The 20,248-nt window shown below is 35.0% G+C and overlaps 1 protein-coding gene and 2 pseudogenes across 2 annotated transcripts; 1 reads left to right on the top strand and 2 right to left on the bottom strand.

The window, feature by feature from the left end:
• Nucleotides 1–5,968: 5,968 nt before the first annotated feature.
• On the bottom strand, nucleotides 5,969–8,686 carry LOC143548230 (glycerophosphodiester phosphodiesterase GDPD2-like; annotated as a pseudogene). Its single transcript, XR_013137915.1, has 7 exons — nucleotides 8,580–8,686; nucleotides 8,284–8,465; nucleotides 8,137–8,196; nucleotides 7,786–8,064; nucleotides 7,590–7,685; nucleotides 6,660–6,855; nucleotides 5,969–6,155 (listed from the first exon to the last, which is right to left on the bottom strand). The product of XR_013137915.1 is annotated as a glycerophosphodiester phosphodiesterase GDPD2-like (transcript).
• A 921-nt stretch (nucleotides 8,687–9,607) lies between these two features.
• LOC143548681 (putative protein S-acyltransferase 7) lies at nucleotides 9,608–13,806 on the bottom strand. Its single transcript, XM_077039784.1, has 5 exons — nucleotides 13,715–13,806; nucleotides 12,694–12,876; nucleotides 12,313–12,606; nucleotides 11,501–11,734; nucleotides 9,608–10,270 (listed from the first exon to the last, which is right to left on the bottom strand). The coding sequence occupies exons 1-5, from the start codon at nucleotides 13,787–13,789 to the stop codon at nucleotides 9,767–9,769; spliced, it is 1,290 nt and encodes a 429-aa protein (XP_076895899.1). The 5' UTR covers nucleotides 13,790–13,806; the 3' UTR covers nucleotides 9,608–9,766.
• Nucleotides 13,807–16,205: 2,399 nt separating this feature from the next.
• Nucleotides 16,206–19,934, top strand: LOC143548221 (exocyst complex component EXO70C2 pseudogene; annotated as a pseudogene).
• The last annotated feature ends 314 nt before the right edge of the window (nucleotides 19,935–20,248 follow it).

Below are 20,248 nucleotides of genomic sequence, written 5' to 3'. Positions count from 1 at the left end.
ATGTCAAGTAGTTATAACTAGTGTCGGTGGCTTTTGGAGCAAGTATTGACATTAATCTACTGTAACAGTTTTCATTGACCGCTAAGTTTCATGCAACTTTCTCACCAATTATAGCTCCCTCTTTCTTAAACCATTGGGTTAGAAACGTCAGAAATAAGCATAGTCTCATACTCTCATACAAGTGCATACTCCACACATCCTAACTTTTAGATTTGAAGTGATAAATGTATTAATATCTCTATAAAAGTAAAGATTTATCAATTTGTTGATGATTTGAGAGGAAACACAATATCTTGATATAGTGTTGTTATTGTATTGGGTTAGGAAACTATATATTGACATAGAGTTTATTAGTGATTAAGTAAAGATTCACTATCTTGATATGGTGAGAATTAGAAGAATTATAAAGCTAGTTACTTGGTGTGACTAATGAAGAAGGTGATCATTTCCCTTGAAGAGTGAGACGATTGTATCGGTGATCCCTACCATTTACGAAGACAACTAACGAAGAAAATCTAGATTGACGGACCGGGAAGAGGACGTAGAGTGAATTAGTTAACATTCACTTGAACCTTTGTAATCCACTTGTGGCATCTCTATCCCTAAACTCTTTGCTTATTTGCATTTATCTTTATAAGTTGTGAAAAGAGTATAAGTTATTAGCTTATTAAAGTCGAATTAAAATCTAAGAAAGCCTATTCAACACCCCCTTCCCATCCTAAATCCCTCCTATAGTTTTCTACACGCCCCTCACCACCATTGGCATCTACAAAGACACGAATATGGTAGGTGTCCCATCATGTAGCACATGATGTTTCACATTAGGCTATTGTGTTTATTTAGGGGACAACATAATTTCTTGGTTCTTGAAGCACCAACAACCTTATCTCGATTAGTTTTGCGGTTGGCCAAAGTTGTATTGGAAGTATGTTGACTTGAAAATCTTCTTTTGGAGCTACATCACCCTTCTACAACTATTATCTATTATGACAACGACATTGCCATGTATTTAATTTTGTGTAAAAGCATGGGACCAAACAATTGAAATTTATATTTAATTTGTCAAAGAAAAAGTGGCTTGCGCTCGTATTAGGGTCCTTTCTGTTCTTTCCAAATATAAAATGGTTGCATTTTTACGAAATAACTACCTCGAGTTCTGGTTGTTGATTTTCATCCTGTCTCAATCTATGAACCACTTGTTTCAACTTTAACCCTATACTAGAATTATATTTGAATAAAATATATTTTAAAGGTTATGAAATAGTTGCGATTCTATTCATTCGTAGTATCCTATATATATTGACATAATAGCAAAAGACGTCCTTTATATTTGAACGTTTTTTCAATGGATATCCTTTAGCAAAAGAAATAGCTTAAACATACTCGATGTTTTAAATCTCTTTCACATTATGTCATTTAGCACTAACCCAACTAAATCTGATCATATGTAAGAAACATGAGGGTAAATTGGTCTTTTTATCATGTTTATTTAAAATACATTTTATTAAAATTCAGAATAAAAAAAACTCTTTCTTACTCTCTCTCTCTCTAAACTATCTCTATCTCTCTCTCTTTCTTATTTATCCATTGCTTTGTGGCCACCACCACATAAAACCACCATCAGCACCACTAAAACCAGAAACCGTTAAAATCGAATTCATCTCCAGTTGCAAGCACTACCTACAACCACCGCAGATACATATGGTGGTAGTGAGAGTGTCGATTGATTAGGATTTCATCTTAGCTGCCAATATTTACTTGTAAAACCAAATCGGGAAACCTAGAGTTTCGCCAAAAGACACAAATTAGAAAAAAAAAAAAGGATGGTTAAGAGACCTAACCACCACATCCGTCTCCGTCACCGGAATTCCACTCTCTCCTTCGCACCTTGTTTATTTTATTTTTCTTTAAACCTAACCCAAATAATCACCGACATAGCCGCAGCTGCCTACAACCCCTTCTGAACAGCAATAATCCAACACCACCACCGGAAATCATCGTCGAACACCTCATACGCGCTCTTTATCATCCTCCAATTAGCACAAAGCCTGCATCTTTTTCTCCCAAAATCATATGCTCGTATGCCAATTTGTTAAACCACCAACCTAATCATGATGCTTTCAAGGCTTTGTTGCTCAATCTCTCAATCGTCTCGTTCTAGGGTACGTTTTTCATTTACAAAATTGATGGTCTTCAGTATATGATTTTAATGTTTTGAATGATTGAATCTACTGATAGAATGTTCTAAGTGGTGCTAATGGCAGAAGATCATCGATTTTAACCGATTGTTCAGTTTACCCATCTCGATTTAATGAAATTGGAGGTGAAAATTTAGGGATTTTAAGCAGGTGTTTAGGTTCATTAGCAGGGAATAAGAATACTAAAGATTCTGGGATTTTTTTTTATCCAAGGTGTATATGTTCGGATATTAATTATGTTCTTGCAACCCTAAGTTTAGAAGAGATAATGAGCTTGGGGGTGGGGTGGGGAGAGTTTATATACTTTTTTAAAACATTCTCTAAATAAGCATGGTAAAAAGACCAATCTACCCTCATGTGCCTTGCACATGATCATATTTAACGGAAAGATTTAACAGTTAGTGCTAATGGACTTAACGTGAAAGAGATTTAAAACATCGAGTCTTTTTTTTTTTTCCTAAAGGACGTCCTTTGAAAAAATGTTCAAACATAAATGACGTCTTTTGCTACTCTGTCTATATATATTTAAACTTGTAGGGTTAGGTTAAAAAACAAAATGAGACTAAAATGAAAAGAATGATAAAGATTTGTGGCCTAAAAAAACCTCCTAAAAAGTTAATAAAAATCATAATTCAAAATATAAATAAAAACAAAAAAAGTAAAAAGAATAAAAAAATTAATGTTTCCCTATCTTCCTCGTTAAAAAGTAAATAATAATAATAAAAACAATGAAGAAAAAAGATTATTGTGTCTTTTTATTTATCATTGTTTTTTTTATTTGCGTCATTGATTGTGTTTTTTTCCTTACATTGCTTTTTTTTTCAATATTGTGTTATATTAATCTGCATTGTGTTATATTTTGTTTGGCATTGTGTTATATTTTACGATCTATCGTGTCTTTTTTTTATTTATCATTGTATATTATATTTATTTTCGTCATTGTGTTTTTTTCCTCAACATTGCGTCTTTTTTTACAAGGACAACGGGGGAAATATTTTAATTTTGATACATTTTTTATTTATATTTAGAGCTATGATTTTTTTATTATTTTTCTTGATTTTTTTATAGGTTTTTTTAGGCCATAAATTCTTCTTGAACATTTCATTTTTATTCCTTTTACATTTTAACCCAACCCTAACCATCCTATATATTGAAACATTGTAGATAATAAACCTTAAAATTTTATATTACTATCTTTCAGAAATCTTAGTAATAACTTTTTAGAAAAGAATATTAGTTTATATTTAAACTACTAACTGTATATTTATTACCCCTTATGTATAAATAGTATGAATCAATGAATGTTACGGTGTGGGTAGAAAGGAGATATATCTAACACCAAGACACATGTTATAGGATAAGTTTTACACCGAATACGTACTAAAATAATAAATAAATGATGTAAAGAGTAGACACCTTATCATGATAATAAATATTGTAATGTCGAGTTGTTGTTAGGTTGGTTGTTGTGGTATAATGCCGCCGGTGTTAACGCCACTCATCATAACGCCGTCCCACCAATCTCTTCTATCTTTAGTGGTGAAACTTGACCACATAATTCGGGAATGCCGAAATGTGAACATTTAAATTGGTCAAAACATGAATATTTAAAGTATCACATAGTATTCTTTTTTCTTAGTAGTAAAATTATTCAAGCTAAATGGGTTATATATATACTTTTAACTAAAAAAAATGTGCGTGTGTAGGGTGGGGGGTTCCGCCCCTTAAAAGGTCCGCACATATCTACCGTTAACTAAATATTGCCAACCATAGCGCCACCCCTATAACGCATGGAAACGCCGCACCGGCAACGTTAAATCTCTGCCACCTCAAACCGGCTAACGTTGAAGGCATCATACCACAGCAAACAACCTTAAGACCGTAGATGCCACAGTCTTGTAACGACATAACGTGACATCCCTACTTCAAAAAAATGTTTTTTTTTTAATTTACAAACAACTTTAAGACCGTAAATCCAACTTGCAAATAAAACAATATCTGTTTCACAAACTATATGCTAGAACGTTAATTTCCGATACGGCACATGCCTAACATGATATTTACTGTTTTAAGTCTGGTATAAACAGGTTTGAGTTACCCTTAAATCAAAACACGGTAATTCAATAAATCATGCTCTATGTCAGCATGGCGGGTTTAGGAGTAACCCCTTTGTCTTTTAATTATTTAGTTTTGTGTAATGCTTTATGCCAAATGTTAAAAGCTAAAATAGGTATTATAAATAAAATATAATAGGTTTTATATTAATTTGTATTTTAAGTTGTAAAGTTGTAATTTTGAAATATTAATATCCAAAAGAGAAATTTGCTTATACGAGTCATGTCGCGTCAGTCTGTAAATATTTATACTGTCTATTCATACGCTTGACACGATTTTTTAGGTCCGGGTGTTCTTCGGGCTCGTTTTTCAGGTTTTGGGTTTTTCAGGTCTGCTTCTTTGGATTTCAAAGTTTTAAATCTTGACCCGAAACCCAACTAAAATCTCTCACGAGTTTTTTGGGTTAGGGTTATTTCGGGTTGGGTTAATCGGATTTCGAGTATCCTAGAAAACAAACAAACAAAAGAAAAAAAAACACAAAATAAATAAATAAAATAAAAACTATTAAAACAATATATTCTTCTTTGCTTATAACAAAAATAATCAAATAACAAACCTGCATAACTTGATAAAACAATTCAAAATAAGAGTAAAACTAACTAGAGCCTTAATCGTATTCAATCGGGCGTTATCTGGTTGCTCGATTTTGGTTATTATTAGTAAACATAAATTAATAATAAACAATCGATCCATAATAGTTAGAATGACAACAGTCGATTAGAGCTAGATATTGATAACTTTAGTGGCTAAGACTTAGCTTATTATACCTAAAAATATATTTAATTTCAAAACTAAAAGTTTATTCGGGTTAACTCGAAACTTATAAATCAAACCCGAGAACCAACCCAAATTACTTCGGTTCGGGTTAGTCTTTTTTCGGGTTCGGGTTCTTCGAGTCAGGTTTTGGGTTCGGATACGAGTTTTCTCGGAATTCGGGTAAAAGTGACAGCCCTAATTTTTAGGTGTGTATCATGCTAGGCTGCGACACTACCCATTTAATACTTGTAGATTTCTATTATCCAAGATAGGGATGAGCAAATTCGGTACCGGTATCGAATCAGTACCAAAGTTTTGAGTTTCGGGATCGGTATGGTACGGTACGGTACCGATATTTCTCGAATTTTTGTCTTCAATACCGGTGCCATATCGGTACCAAACCGAATATTTGAGTACCGGTACCGGTACAAAAAATTTGTAAATTTCGGGGATCGGTATTTTTGGGACAGGGCTCGGTCGGTACCGGGCTCATCCCTAATCCAATCCAAGACGACTTACAAGAAGCACCATCTTGGTTAACTCACACTTTAAACATTTGGGTGAGTTTAGCAATATTTCATAACCAATATTATGTATAAGAAAAGGTGACAGAAAGATGCATTTGAGAGAGAGAAAAGGAGTATTTAAGAATTAAAATATTTTATGCATGTCATTTGGAATTCCTTTGTTGGGACACAAGTTAATCTTATAACACAGTTCATATCAGTCAATGATCTTGAACCTATGATGATGAATCAACCTACCCTTTTTCCTGCTGCTACTTTTGAAGACCCACTACATATATATCAAACAGAACTCCACTACTCAATTCCCCCCACACCACAGGGATATAATTAATAAACTTTTCAAAAAATATAAATATACTATATTAACAAACTTCAATTCAGCACTTGTGATATCAAATTCTGCAATATCGACTGTTCCATCTTCTCCGTGTTCTCTTCTTGTACCGCTTCATCTCCCGTTTTTATACATGCAACTGCTGTTGTAATTTCTTGTACCAAATCGACTATCACACCCTCTACGCCCATAAGATATTGCACTTGAACGGCTTCCGGGCTGTTACTGTTTAAAATGTAATTAAACCGCGCTTAATTAGTATTTGTTAACCATTTTACGCAGAATAAATCATTCATTTTTTTGTTCATTAAATTAAAAAACTACAAAATATAAGAAAATGTTTTTTATTTTGCAATATTTATTCATCTCTTTAACATTATGAAAAAGTATAAACAAAATTTGTTTGCTTATAAAACTTAAACTTGTGTAAATGTGTAAATTTTGTGTAAGAATATGTGAAGCATATATGTGTGGGTATATTTTATGCACATAACCTACACATGTGTAGATAAACGTTTAAAAAATAAAACAAATAAAAACATATTAACAAATTCGTTTAATGGTTTTCTTTATATACATAACACAGATATTTGTATGCACAAAGTAAGTTTAAAAAGTATGAACCACTGATAGAAAAGTTAGGTTTGTTCCTTTTGTTTTCGCAAGAAGTTAGTTTTTTTTTCAATAAACTTCCATTTGATTGTATACAAAGTAAATAAAAGAGCTTACTTTAGTTTGCCATAAGTAAGGAGGGAGAGATTTGATTCTTTAATCTCTCTGACTACTGAAGGATCTCTAAATATTCCGTGAACTTCAGAAACAACTCCGTCCAGCCCACCCGATAAGGCCAAATTCTTAGCTTCGTCTAATGAGTTCATCGCACGTCATCAAATATCTCGTTTCCGCCATTGGTCAAGAAGTACACCTATCAAAACATTAGTAAACTAATAGGCCAATTCTGGTTGTGTGTGTTTTTTTTAATCTCAAGCAGGACGAATCCTAAAATGATGAGGAAAATATATCAAACGGGTCGATTGAAAATCCCCTAAAAGTTGTTTTGAGTATACTGTTTTATTAAAATATTCGGATTAGCATTGTAATATATACTATTATTTTTATAGTTAATTACAGGTATTGTCCCTTGGTTTGTAATATATAAAAAAATTGGGTGCTAAGTTCTAAAATTTGCAAATTTGGAGTTTATGTTCAATTTTGTGACAAGTTTGGGGTTTAAGACTAACTTCAGTTAGTTATTTTGTTAAGTTTAGGTAAAATGACCAAAATACTCTTTTATAACTAAGGTCTATGAAATAAACTAAAACAAATAAGTTTTTGTGTTTCGACTCATGGCCTGGCCCACTTCAACCAGTTAAATGACTAACCAAACCCATTAATAAGAAATTGGAAAAATACAATAAAGAAGTGTTTGTGGATCAATCCAATTGCGAACCTATATCCATCCGTTACTTAAATAACCTGTCTCAACCTAACCTGGCCCGGCCCATTTCGACCCATTAATTAACAAATCCTAACCGTGTATTGAGCAATTATTCAACTAACCCAATTCATGTATAACAAAACAGGAAAACACTACAAACAAGTGGTTTGCAGTGTTTTGACCCATTTTAACAAACCATTACAAAAACACAAGTCACTAACCGGGTATTTATTCTGAAGCTTCTTCATAAGCAAGGCCGCATCAGGCTGGAAGCTGGAGAAAATCACAGGCCTTTCTTTGGCGTTTTCATATACCACCTGAGCCGTTACAAAATATCAACACTTGTTAGTTAAAAAAGACACATGCTAAATAAAGTCAATAATTAGAAAGATGACTAGTTTGATATAATTAAGTTACCTTTAAGATAACTTTTAGAACATGAATGAGATACTCTTGTTCATACACAACATAATCATCAAATTTCAGCTCAATGTTGAATCCCAAGCGCGCGTTTACTTTCTGGAACGCTTCTTCGAGAGTGCAAGAATGATCATCGATCTCAACGTCCCACTCGACAACAGTTCCGTTTGATTCTCTCATCAAAGTTTTCCCTATTTGGCCCGGTTCTCTTTGCGGGCCATAGCTTAAGAATTCATCCAAACTCAAATCGGTGACTACTCGTTCAATTATGTTACCCTGAAAAAACCAGGTAGAATATGTAGAGATGCTAATTAATGTTTTATGAAATGTATTGAGGATTGAACTTACATTCTCTTTAGAGAGGATGAAATTGTCGTGGAAGATAATCGGTGCGTCGTCTTTCGTCACCTACAAAACGATTTTATAATCCAAATGTGTTTTGTTTTTTAGATTTGGTACGGGTGTTGACGTCTGATATGGAAGTTTTATAATTACCTGAACGTCAAATTCAATGTAATCAAGTGGGTGATTAGCAGCATTGTTGAATGAAAGAATAGAATTCTCTTTAAAAGCTTTCATCCTCCTATCGGTTGACTGTAAGATGTTCATACCATGACCTCGGTGGCCCACCACCATGAATTTACGTAATGCTTTTCGCCCATTGTTACCTTCCAATCCTATATATTCACTCACATACAAATACAAATACAATTTAGTGAAGAAATTATAAGAAAACATGAGGTATGTTTAGCATATTAAAAAAAAAAAAAAAAAAAAAAAACAAATTATACCGGTGGGAAGACGGGTGGTGTAGAGAGACAAGGACACGGAGGCATCGTTGACCTGGTCAAGATGAGATACGTCGGAGACATGAATCGCCGCCTTGACAGCCATTGTGTTGTGTGTGATCGAGGTGATAGAAATGGGTGGTGGGAAAAAAAGGTTTGAAGAGGAAGGTAATAATTAAGCAAATGGAGTTCTAAACGTGTCACCGTCAGCATTAGCTGACAGTGACAGGGGGTGGGATCTTCTCTAGGGATATTCGTTGGTTGTGTATTCTGTGATGAATTCTGAGATGAAGATGTCCATCCTATGCCTTTATATGTTGGGGGTCTGATTTATTTCAGGAAACTTTGTTTGGTGTTCACCCAAACAAATCGGTCCTATATTTAGGTTTTACTACAAATACACAAACGTTAACCCAACAAGAAAGAAAAAGGATAAACATATCCTACTTTTTAGGCCTATTTCCTTTTGTGTTATGTAATATAAAATAGCAATTTTTTAAAGACAAAATAATGAAATACTTCAATAAGTAACTTATACCTTTCTTTGGTATTGTAAATGTATATGATGTTTTACCTACGACCTTCCGAAATATATTCTTAGACCTGCTGGGCGTCTGATGTGGCCCCAGCCTTAACGCCGCATACACCACTCTAGGGCGTTAAAGCTCGGGCAGTAAAGCGGCTCTTGGTAGCCCATTAACGGGGCAGCAAAGGAGAAAATGGTAGGGTTTATGGCTTTCAACGGTCATATGACAGTTAAGATGGAAACAAAAACATATTAGATGCTTAGGGTTTATGGCTTTCCACTCCTATAATTATGCAACAAACATTGCTGTTTCGATATAAAAAGTATGATTACCTAAACTGAGAAAGCGAGGAATGGACTTTGGGGAGACACGACACCAATTAAGAATATAGTAGTAATAAAACGTTAAAAGACTTGGTACTCAACGGGACTAGATAAAATGCAACATTAAGGAAACCAAACCATACATCATACTTTCACTCAACTCAACTAACAAAGCATAACATTAGAGGATCTTTATCCCAACATACATAAATCAAGATCATGCACACACTCAGACCCACAATAACACCAACTAATTTTACAAATCATCAACCAATAAACATCTTAGAAACACCACACACAAACATCACCTCCTATCTACCACGGTACCTTAATTCGCCTATCATAACCTCGGTTCCACATGCCGTGAGCTCGCACCACCACCACCCACTCTTGAAGCCAAGGCTAGAACTTCCGGTGACATTTCCCAGCTCCCACTTTTCCGACCCCAACTAGACCGCCTCGCGTGAATAATATTAGCACGGTCACCTTCATCAACCGTTGTTCTTATTTCCGGTGACATCTCACCGATTCCAATTTCTTTAGCATTTAATCCTTCATTATCACTTAACTGTCCCTCTCGGTGGTCTATCCCCGCCCCGCCGTCGCCCCAAACCGCCTTTCTCCCCATTTCAATTTCCTCAACCGCCTTCCCCATGTTTGGACTCACAAACCCACCACCACCCGACCGGCCGCCGATCCCCGGTTCTTTTGGTACACATGCTCTAAACTTGTTCTTTGATGCAGGGATTTTAGTGCAAAATATCTCCCCAAAGTTCTGTATAACTCCCTTGTTGTAGGGATTCGCTCGCCTGTCGTATCGGTATCTGAAGTTCTCATATGTAGTCTGCAAATATAAGATGGAAACAAAAACATATGAGATGCTTAGTTCGATGTAGTAAAATGAGCAGCCCTTGTGGGTTGGATAATGAGTAATTTAGGTTTGGCCAAAATGGGCTAGTGCGACATTTGTCATTTTGAAAGGATTCGGTCATCCATTTAAGGGATCAAAGGCGAGACAAGTTTCAGAAATACTATATAATTTTTAACAGTAAGGCTGTAATGAGGTTTATGTATTATATTAGGGGTAACGAACCAAGCTGACCTTTGCTCGTTTTACAAAAGCATGAGTTTGGCTGGTTTCAAGTTCTATTTCTAAAGCTTGAGCGCAGCTCATGGTTATTTCAAGCTCAACCTTGGCTTAGGCAAGACTCATTTCTAAGGCTTGAGTTTGGGCTCAGCTCGTTTCTAAGGCTCGAGCTCAGGCTCGGTTTGTTAAGCTCAACTTGTTTAACTTAAGAAAGCTTGAGCACAAGCTCAGCTGGTTTCAAATTCTATTTCTAAAGCTCGAGCTCAGCTCATGGGTATTTTCAAGCTCAAGCTCAGCACGGTCTCGGGCTCGTCTTGTCTAGTTTCTGAGGCTCAAGATCAGGCTTGGTTCTTTTACAAGGCTTGATCTTGGACTCGACTTGTTAAGTTCAGCTCAATTTGAGATTTTCACAAGCCGATCACTAGTAGCTCACGAGCGGCTTGGCTCATTGACACCCTGATTAAATACACTCCTTTCAAAAAGTCCAACCCGGTTGAGCCATTCTCTTTTAAACTATTTTCTATTATTTATCCGCAAAAGAAAACTTAATCTAAATCACCTAATTTAGGTAAATGAATTGGCTGGCCAGTTGGGTGACGAGCCAAAACGGGTAGTTATATTGTATCGGTCGAAATCAGTCGACTTGAGTTGTGTCAACCCAAAACGTCTATTGCGCAAATTTGATAGATAATATCAATTATGATTATAAAAAACTTATTACTTCCTAAAATAATCTCATTGGCTGAATAAATGATTAGAAGGCTTATGCATTAAAAATACACTTTCAGCAACTTTTAATTCATTTCAGCCGTTTTCTTTAACTTGTTTTCTATTTTACCGTCAAGACTCAAGAGAAAACGTTGTCCGAATCGACCTAGGTAAATGGAACGATACTGCCACCTTTAAGTGGTTGTGACGATCAACTAACAATATCATTAACTTTTATACTTATTATAAGGCAATAAAGTAAGGAAAATGAGTGATGACCTGATTTGTACTGATGAGATATAAATGGAAGGCGGTAAGACCACCCACAAACCACACTGCTATAAACGTGTAGACGATTAACACAATCGATGCAGGAGTTTTAATCATTGCTTTCCATAATGTTATGTCCTCGGAATCCATAATCCTCTTTATATAAATCCAGCAGAAACTAAAAACATATATGCAAAGAAGAGTCGTGGAGAACACAAACATGAAGAAGAATCGATAATTTCTCTGCAATCACATACACCAAATCATGAACAGTAAGTTAACCAGCCACACGAGCCATCTTTTCTTTTTTCAGTTTCAACTTCGTCCCATTATACTATATATTAATATTTAACCCATTTGATTTTATTTTTCGCTGATAACTTTTCTTTGTTTATTTTTAAGAATTCTAAACGCACTGCAATGCTTATTTTTTTTCTCTCAACATTCCAATATAAATTTTGTTGAAAACGGAGTTGCATTTAGAAAAAAGTATTTATTATTTATTTTTGGTATCATAAATGATTCTGCACACATTTTGATAGGACATATTGCAGATATAGATGTACATAATTCCTGCTGCACCGCGTGGGCCAACTCCAACAATGTTTAAATTTTTTTTCTCAACATTCCAATATAAATTTTATTGAAAACGGAACTGTATTCAAAATAAAGCATTTTCTGGTATCACAAACGACTAGCGAACGTGTTTCGATAGCTCAGATTGTCGATATACATGCACAAAATTCTCGCCACATTGTGCGAGACAACTCTAAATAGTTTTAAAGAAAATTTAAAATCCTGCTAATGACAAGTAGACTTACCAGGCCTATACATTGACCAACCCAAGGGCAATGATGATCGAAACGTTCAACACAATTGTTGCAGATAGAACAGTGCGAGCAACGGGGAGGTCTATAAAGCATGCAAGTATCACAATATTTGATTTTTACGGTTATGCCATTAACTTCAACTTCTTTTATACGAGGCATCCTTAATTGTGGCGTTTGAGCACTGCCTTCAATATTACCATCATACCCTTCTGGTTCTGGTGGATGAGCGTTACGTGGTATGATGCCTGGGTCCCGCCCCGAGGTTAAAAGTAGAAGTACTAAAACCTGTATAATCATGTTCAAACACTCAATATTCATATGAAGAATAAACAGTTACGAGATTGCAATATTCAGTAACACGGAGAAACTTACATGAATTGTGAATAATATAGCAACAACCATAACTGATATACCCCAGTGGTCTTCAAAGTCAAAGATCAGTTTTCTAGCCACAAAGACACAAAAGACTGAAACAGGAGCTAGAATGAGGAATATTGTTAGCACCAGTGATCTTACATCAGGTCCAAATACAAATCTACCCTGAAGGAAGAATATCTGCAATGCAATGCACCAATCATCAATTATCCATCTCCAAAAAGATGATTAGTGTTGAAATGCTCGAATCAATTTGGTTTTATATCAGTATATCTTGCTATTTTCATTCTCTTCAGGAAACGATGGGCATGTGAGAATTCCATTATTATTATTATTATTATTATTATTATTATTATTATTCTGTAATCTCTATACACAATTCCTAGCTTTCATTACCAGTTTCATTGAAAATTAAGCTGTTTAAACACTACTGGTATGATTTGCAGATCAAATTTCGATAAATCCAGCTACTTGGCGAGCGGTTTGTGAACCGTTGGAAAGCTCGTTTATGTTCGTCAGCTTAACAAATGAACAAAGAATTTCATTGAATTAACTAAATGAACAAACACGAACATAGGCCATGTCCGTTCAATTCAATTGTGTTAGTGAGCGTTGGATAACATGCTTTAATCGTTAATGTTCACCAGTTTATGCTTTTCATACTTTTTAATGACTTTTCTAAGCTTATCTTAGAGATTTAAGCAAAATTATCAACTACAAAACAAATTTATAGGAACATGAAGGTTAAAGAAACAGCAACACAAACTTGGTAGCTAGACCGAACCGTTGAGACTGACCATATTTCTCGGTTACCAAAAAAGAACAAGAAATTTGCTTTGGTTAGCTATTGGTGGGATAAAAGGTTAACAATGAGCAAGGCCTTGTTGGGTTTAGAGCCCTAAATCCAGGACGAATCTCAAAGCTTAGAAATGATAACATATTTTGTAGGTTAAAGCAAGTAGCAAATGAAATAAGAGTAAAACCTAAATAAATAAGAGTTGATCTATGGAGATCTTACATTGCTGCCTTTCCAGGCCTGGTAAATCCTCAAGTTATCCGGTCCGGAACGCTTCGGAGGCGGAACCACGTACATCTTTCTCTCCAGATCTTCAATTCTACGGTGGAGGATATGATATAATTATAATTAGGGTTTGATTGGGATGATGGGAGTGAAGAACAAGGGTGCCTGTGGTGGTGTGTGGAGTCTACTTTTATGTTTCTCGATAGATAACTCATATCGCTTTACGAGAGATTATTATTTATTATTAAATTCAAGAAATACAAAAACAAATACTGACGTGGCCTTCCGTTACTTGTCACGTCACATTTTCTTTTGTTTTGTACATTTGTTTCCACACATTTAATGAAAAAATAATTATAATTAACCATAAATAATAGTGATTAAGTAATTTAACTACCCACCCTTTTGTTTGTTTGTGTACTAGTATACTAGCCTATCTTTCGATTCGATTATGGGGGCTTTGAGCCCATGTGAACTACATGTGTTAGAGCTTCGAATTTACTAGCTCGTCGTGAGTCATATTGTTTAGTGGATGCTATTTTAGCATAACATGAGATAGTTATATGATGTTGGAGAAAGGGGAGCTTAGGCAACCAGTTGTTCTTTATCATCCATGTATTAAAATTTGGGTGACATCAATGTTATTTTTAGAGCGATACTTGAAAAGGGTAAATTTAAAACTGATATAAAAAGCTTAAGTTTTCTTCTCTGGACTTCTAAATATTGGGAGTTGTTTAAACATTTTCCTCTTGGCTCTTTTTTTGGCATTTTTGTGTAGGATTCTTTATGTGAAGTCACTTTCTTTTATTTTCCATTTAGCTTTTTATGTCAAACTAGTATGTTGATACGAGTGGTGTTTCATGTTTGTACACCTAAACAAATGGCCGTGATCGTTGAAATTAAATCTTAAGCCTCCTGCTGTTTTTATGGGTTCTAAATACCGACCAAATAATCTTTGGCTTTCCTTAGTTATCTCGCACAATCATGTATAAATCAATAAACGCATGCTATACAGAGAGTTCACTAGACAAAAGAGACACAAAAGAACCAACTGTCGAACAAGGAAAATGTTGCTAACGAATAACCAACCAAGATCAACTAAACGTAATTGAGATAGATTACACATGAAAGACCAGGCCTAAAAAATGTTGAACCAAAAACAGAGAGCTCAGTAGACAAAAGAAAGAAGAGAAACTTTGATTAAGGAAGCGATTTGGGTCAACAACCCCTATAATTTTTAGGCTCAACACTTTCATTAATGAAACAAGCAACACAAAAAAAATCAAGAGACTAGTAAGAATATATAGTTAACAATCTTTTCAATAATCGACTTTTCTTTCTACAACATATTCGATCAAGATTCATTTTTGGAAGGTGCTAACCCTGGTTGACTTCCTAGTGAGTAGTGCCCTCAAGAGAACTAGTGTCCCTGGAGAACTTATCTCGTCATCTGGATCAACAGCATTGTCTGCTATAAGGGCAAAGGGACAGTCGATTATGGAAAAGAGATAGCTGATGATTCTTCATGAAGCAAAAGGAAACGCAACAGCAACAAATCCGATAATCGAAAGAGAAACCAAAATCTTCTTCAGTTCATAGAGTTAGAGACGAGGATGGTGGTTGCCAACAGAGTAGCGTATATGTGTAAAATTGTACCATGCGTTTCCTTCTTACACTCAAAGAAAAAAAATAAAAGAACCTAAAATATGAACCAATAAAATGTTGCCACAGTTAAGATTGCATGATTAGTAGAAAATGTGGTGATATATATTAGACAAATTATAAACCTAGAACCAATTTAAGTATATAATTATGAGAACCAAATTATAAACATCTATACTTATAATACAATTTTTTTTAATCCCTTTTATTTCTCCCTTCGACCGTATATGAAATATTTCACGCATCTACATTACTGATTACATTAGGTCTAGGGTATACCTTAACGTCCAGGACGCTAAAGTTCATTTAGCAAGTGTTAACGAGTGGCACACCACTTCCTTCGTGGTGTTAGTTAAGGCGTTGAAGATAACATTAGTTAAAATGTTAACGGGCTTTAAAATTTTCTCACGCATACACACTCACAATAATATAAGAATTAGTTTTACATTAAATTAAGAGAAGTTAGGTTAATGTGGGTTAAACAATTTCTTTATAGTTAGGTAAACTGAAATGTGATAAAATATGTGATATGGTACCTACCAGAGTTACGTACCAGATGTGAAATTCTTGTAGCTTTTAAATTTAAACGTTAGATTAGTTAAATATTAAACTCGTCCTATAAAAAAATACGTGTAAAAACTTTCCATATTTACTCTATTATTACATTGGAAACAACAATATGATCTTCCCATTTACAAAATTGTCATAATTTTAACTAACCATCCTCCACCATTTACGCTCTTCTTCTCCACTTCCAAAATCATGCATGCATCTAATCTCCTCTCTCTCTCTCTCTCAAAATCACAACCAACAATCATAACCATAACCTAGCTTCTTCATATCAATGGACGATCAAAACACAAAAGTTGATGACGAATCCACGTCGGTTTTTGCAGATTGTAAACTACACAAAAAAATAGACCAATGCATTTCTTTATTAAATGATGGTGATCAACCGGACTCATCTGAAATCATAGAATCTATTCAAATCATTGCAAATCTTTTTGAAGTTATGGTGGTTGTACATGAATCCGGGTCCAAAAGATGGATCCAGCTTGAAGAGGATGAATCATCTTGTTTTATAGAATCGGTTGATCGAACAAATATGCTTATTAAATCCCTCTCTAGGTTTCATTTGGATCAGCAATACGCGGACGCAATTGACCGGATGAGCGGAATTCAGTATCGTGCAATGTCCATATTGGAGGATGAATTCAGGTTGATTATGGATGGTTATCAAACTTCAAATGATGGAGATCAGAATTACAAGCAGAAAGAGCTATCGTCTTTTCCAAGCAATGTTCAAGATGCGTCAGAACCGGAATTGCCGGATCAACCTGAATCTGAGCATGAGAAAGATGGGCTAGGTACAGGAAGGTATTGTGTATGTGTTATTAATTATATAATAAGTATGAATGAAAAAAACTAAAGAAAAAATTAGGCATGTAAACGAACCGAAAGAAAACTAATGAGACATGTTCATGCACCGTTGAACTATTAAATGAATAAAGTTTTCTTGGTTGTGTTTATTCTTTAAGGGTGAAGGGAGTGGTAATCCCTGCCATATGTGTTCCACTCTATCATCCATACCGAAATTCCCTTCCAAATGCTTCCATTTCTTCTTTCTATATTTTGGGGTAGCCATACAGATTGGGAAGGTTATAGTTTGGTATCGAGGTGGGCAAGGTGTTGTTCATGTTGGTACTGAACCCACTCCCTTCACCCTAAGGAAACAAACATGTTCGTGCTCGTGTTCATTCTTTAACCGCACAAACGAATGGTTCACGAACATAGACTATTGAAAACAATCTAATATAGATGAACGAACATTAATTCAAAGTACATGACAATAAAACTAAAGCAAATTATTAAATGTGATATTTTAACTCTCTCATATGTTTTATATATACTTAGAATAATTACAATGAACCTAATTAATATATTATATCTAGTATATTTAATATATTTATCACGATCAGGTTCGTTGAATATTCCAACGAGATGTTATCAGATCTGAATAAATTGGCCAAAGGACTGATCAAAGGAGGTCACGAGACGGAGTGTAGCGAATTGTCGGATCAATCTGAATCTCAACCGAAGGAAGATTGGTTGGGTGGTAATAATAAAAACTTGATAAGGTATTATTCAATATTAATCAAGTATATACAATTGATAAAACCAATAAATCGTAACCTTATTGTATTTTCTATCTAATATGTTTATATATTTACAGACAAATATACAATTGATAAAAACAATAAATTGTAACTAATAAATTTTAAGAAAATTAGTAAAATATACATTTTGACTGAACATTGTGCAAAAATAGTCATGGACTTTTAGCATTTATAAAATAGGCATATAAGAAACCAATAATAAGAATGACGGGCTAGAAAGACTGACATTTCACAGTCACAACATTCTTTGAAAAACATATTAGTTCACGAAATAAACCCATAAAAAATTTACCCGTTACCTAAATTTTAGTTGGCTCATAAAAACGTCATAGGAAATCTAGCTGACGACGAAAGTTTAGCTTTAGGTAGATTTTAATGGACTCTTTTCAGAATCAGCAACACTTTTAGCTGACGGTTTACACGTATTTGGCTATTATTTGTTTTTTTGGATATGTTATAATTTTTAATATTTTTGTGTCGACTAAATTCCAGCCTTCTTAACTGACCATGCTTTTATGGTGTTGTTTTACTAGTTGGTTTTGGATATGTGTGGTTTGTTAATATTAATAAAATGCAATGCTGATTCTTGCAACGTGTTTGATAAAAATGTCTACTTTCATGATTTTTTATGTTTGATCTAATATACAAGAGAAAACTATGGTATATCTATATAATATATTAAGTAGTACAACGACATTAGAGAAAACTATGATTTTTTCATGATATTTTTATGTTTTTTTTTTCTAAGATTTTTTTTTGTATATATTATAAAGTTTTAGTAAAACGGGTAAATTAAAAAAAAAAAAAAAAAGAAATGAAATATTTGGAAGAGGACACATGCCGGTTAAATTTTTGAGTTTGGATATACAAAACTAAGGAGGATTTGGAAGTCCTAAAATATTATTAAATTTGTAACAGGTTGTTTGGATATTCAGACGAGATGTTATTGTATTTGAAAAAATTGGCCAAAGGTTTGATCGGAGGTGGTCACCAGACAGAGTGCATTGAAATATATTTCTTTGTTCGAAGAAGAGCCATAGAAGAAAACTTAAAGCTTCTTCAATTTGAAAAGTTCTCAATCGATGAAATCCAAAAGATGCAATGGGAGCCAATAGAGAAAGAAATATCTTCATGGACATACATCTTCAAAGAAATTTGCACCTCGGTTTTACCCAGCGAACGAAAACTCACCCACACAATTTTTTCTGACGACACCACCATCTCCGACCACCTGTTCGGCAACCTAACGCGAATCGTCCTCCTGTACCTTCTAAACTTCGCAGAAGCCGTCACGCTGACCAAGCGTTCGCCTGAGAAACTATTCAAGTTTCTCGACGTTTACGAGACGTTACGAGACAGCGTTCAGGTAGTTGAGGAGCTACTTAGTACTAGCAGCCACCAACACAAATCGGAAGCATCGTTGATCCATACAGTACTAGGAGAATCCATCGTCACACTGTTTGTAGAACTCGAAAACTCGATTAAATCGGACGCCACAAAAACAACGGTCCCCGGCGGAGATGTACATCCGTTAAACCATTACGTCATGAGTTACTTAAAATATGCATGCGAGTATAGTAACACATTGGAGCAAATATTCCTAGATCATAAAGACACAACTGTAATAGACGATGGGAATCCTCAAATCGACGAACCGGATGATCAATCTAGATCGCCTTTTCAACTTCAGTTAGCCAAAATCATGGACTTACTAAACGAAAATTTGGAATCAAAATCTCGTCTCTACAAAGATTCATCGTTAAGTTTGATTTTCATGATGAACAACTGCAGTTACATCTTGCAGAAAACTAAAGGCGCCGGGGGAATGCGGACCTTGTTGGGGGACCAATGGGTGCGTAAACAGTCGTCGGACATGCAAAACTACCACACGAGCTACACCCGCGAAACGTGGACGAAGCTGTTGTTATGTCTGAGTCCCGAAGGGTTGAGTGTGAACGGGAAAGTGACGAAGCCAGTGCTGAAAGAGAGGTTCAAGAGCTTTAACGCGATGTTTGATGAGATTCATAGAACGCAGTCGGCATGGGTAGTGAGTGACGAGCAGTTGCAGTCAGAGTTGAGGGTGTCGATAACGGCGATAGTGATTCCGGCGTATAGGTCGTTTATGGGGAGGTTTAGTCAGGTGTTTACTCCGGGGAGGCAAACGGAGAAGTATGTTAAGTATCAACCCGAAGATATTGAGACGTGTATCGAGGAGCTGTTTGATGGGAGTGCGGCTCAACAAGGGAAGAAGAGATAATAATGTAGATATATATTAATATAGGGGACACTGATGGATGTTAATAAATTATACCATGGATGTAATCATGTGAAGAAGGTGCAAGTTATTGAGGTTTCTATACATAATTATATGTATTGGGATGTTGGTCGCTTGATCATAGAATCAGTAACATGTTCAGAGAGACAAGAAACGTATGATGCTCGTAGTGTAGTACTCAATGTAATAGATAAGACGATTATGTAATTGCAACATTTTCTTTTTCCTGCTGCTTTAGCTATCTTCTGTGCACTGCACCGCATTAGTGCTTTATGCGGTGTCGCAATTTTGTCACCGAGTTGCTAACATAGTAATGATTATGATTTATGAATGAATGCACACGTATATATGTGTGTAATTGTTGAACTTTTGTGGTTATAGGTAATTGATTGTATTTTAGCCTTTTGAGTTCCGCCA

This window comes from Bidens hawaiensis, unplaced genomic scaffold (genome assembly GCF_021521415.1).
Source record: "Bidens hawaiensis isolate Kalapana, Puna unplaced genomic scaffold, B.hawaiensis_p1.1 tig00000935_1, whole genome shotgun sequence".
In the NCBI taxonomy this organism is placed as follows: Eukaryota; Viridiplantae; Streptophyta; class Magnoliopsida; order Asterales; family Asteraceae; genus Bidens; species Bidens hawaiensis.
The sequence above is the reverse complement of the archived record's forward strand: the minus strand, read 5'-3'. Positions and strand labels throughout refer to the sequence as shown.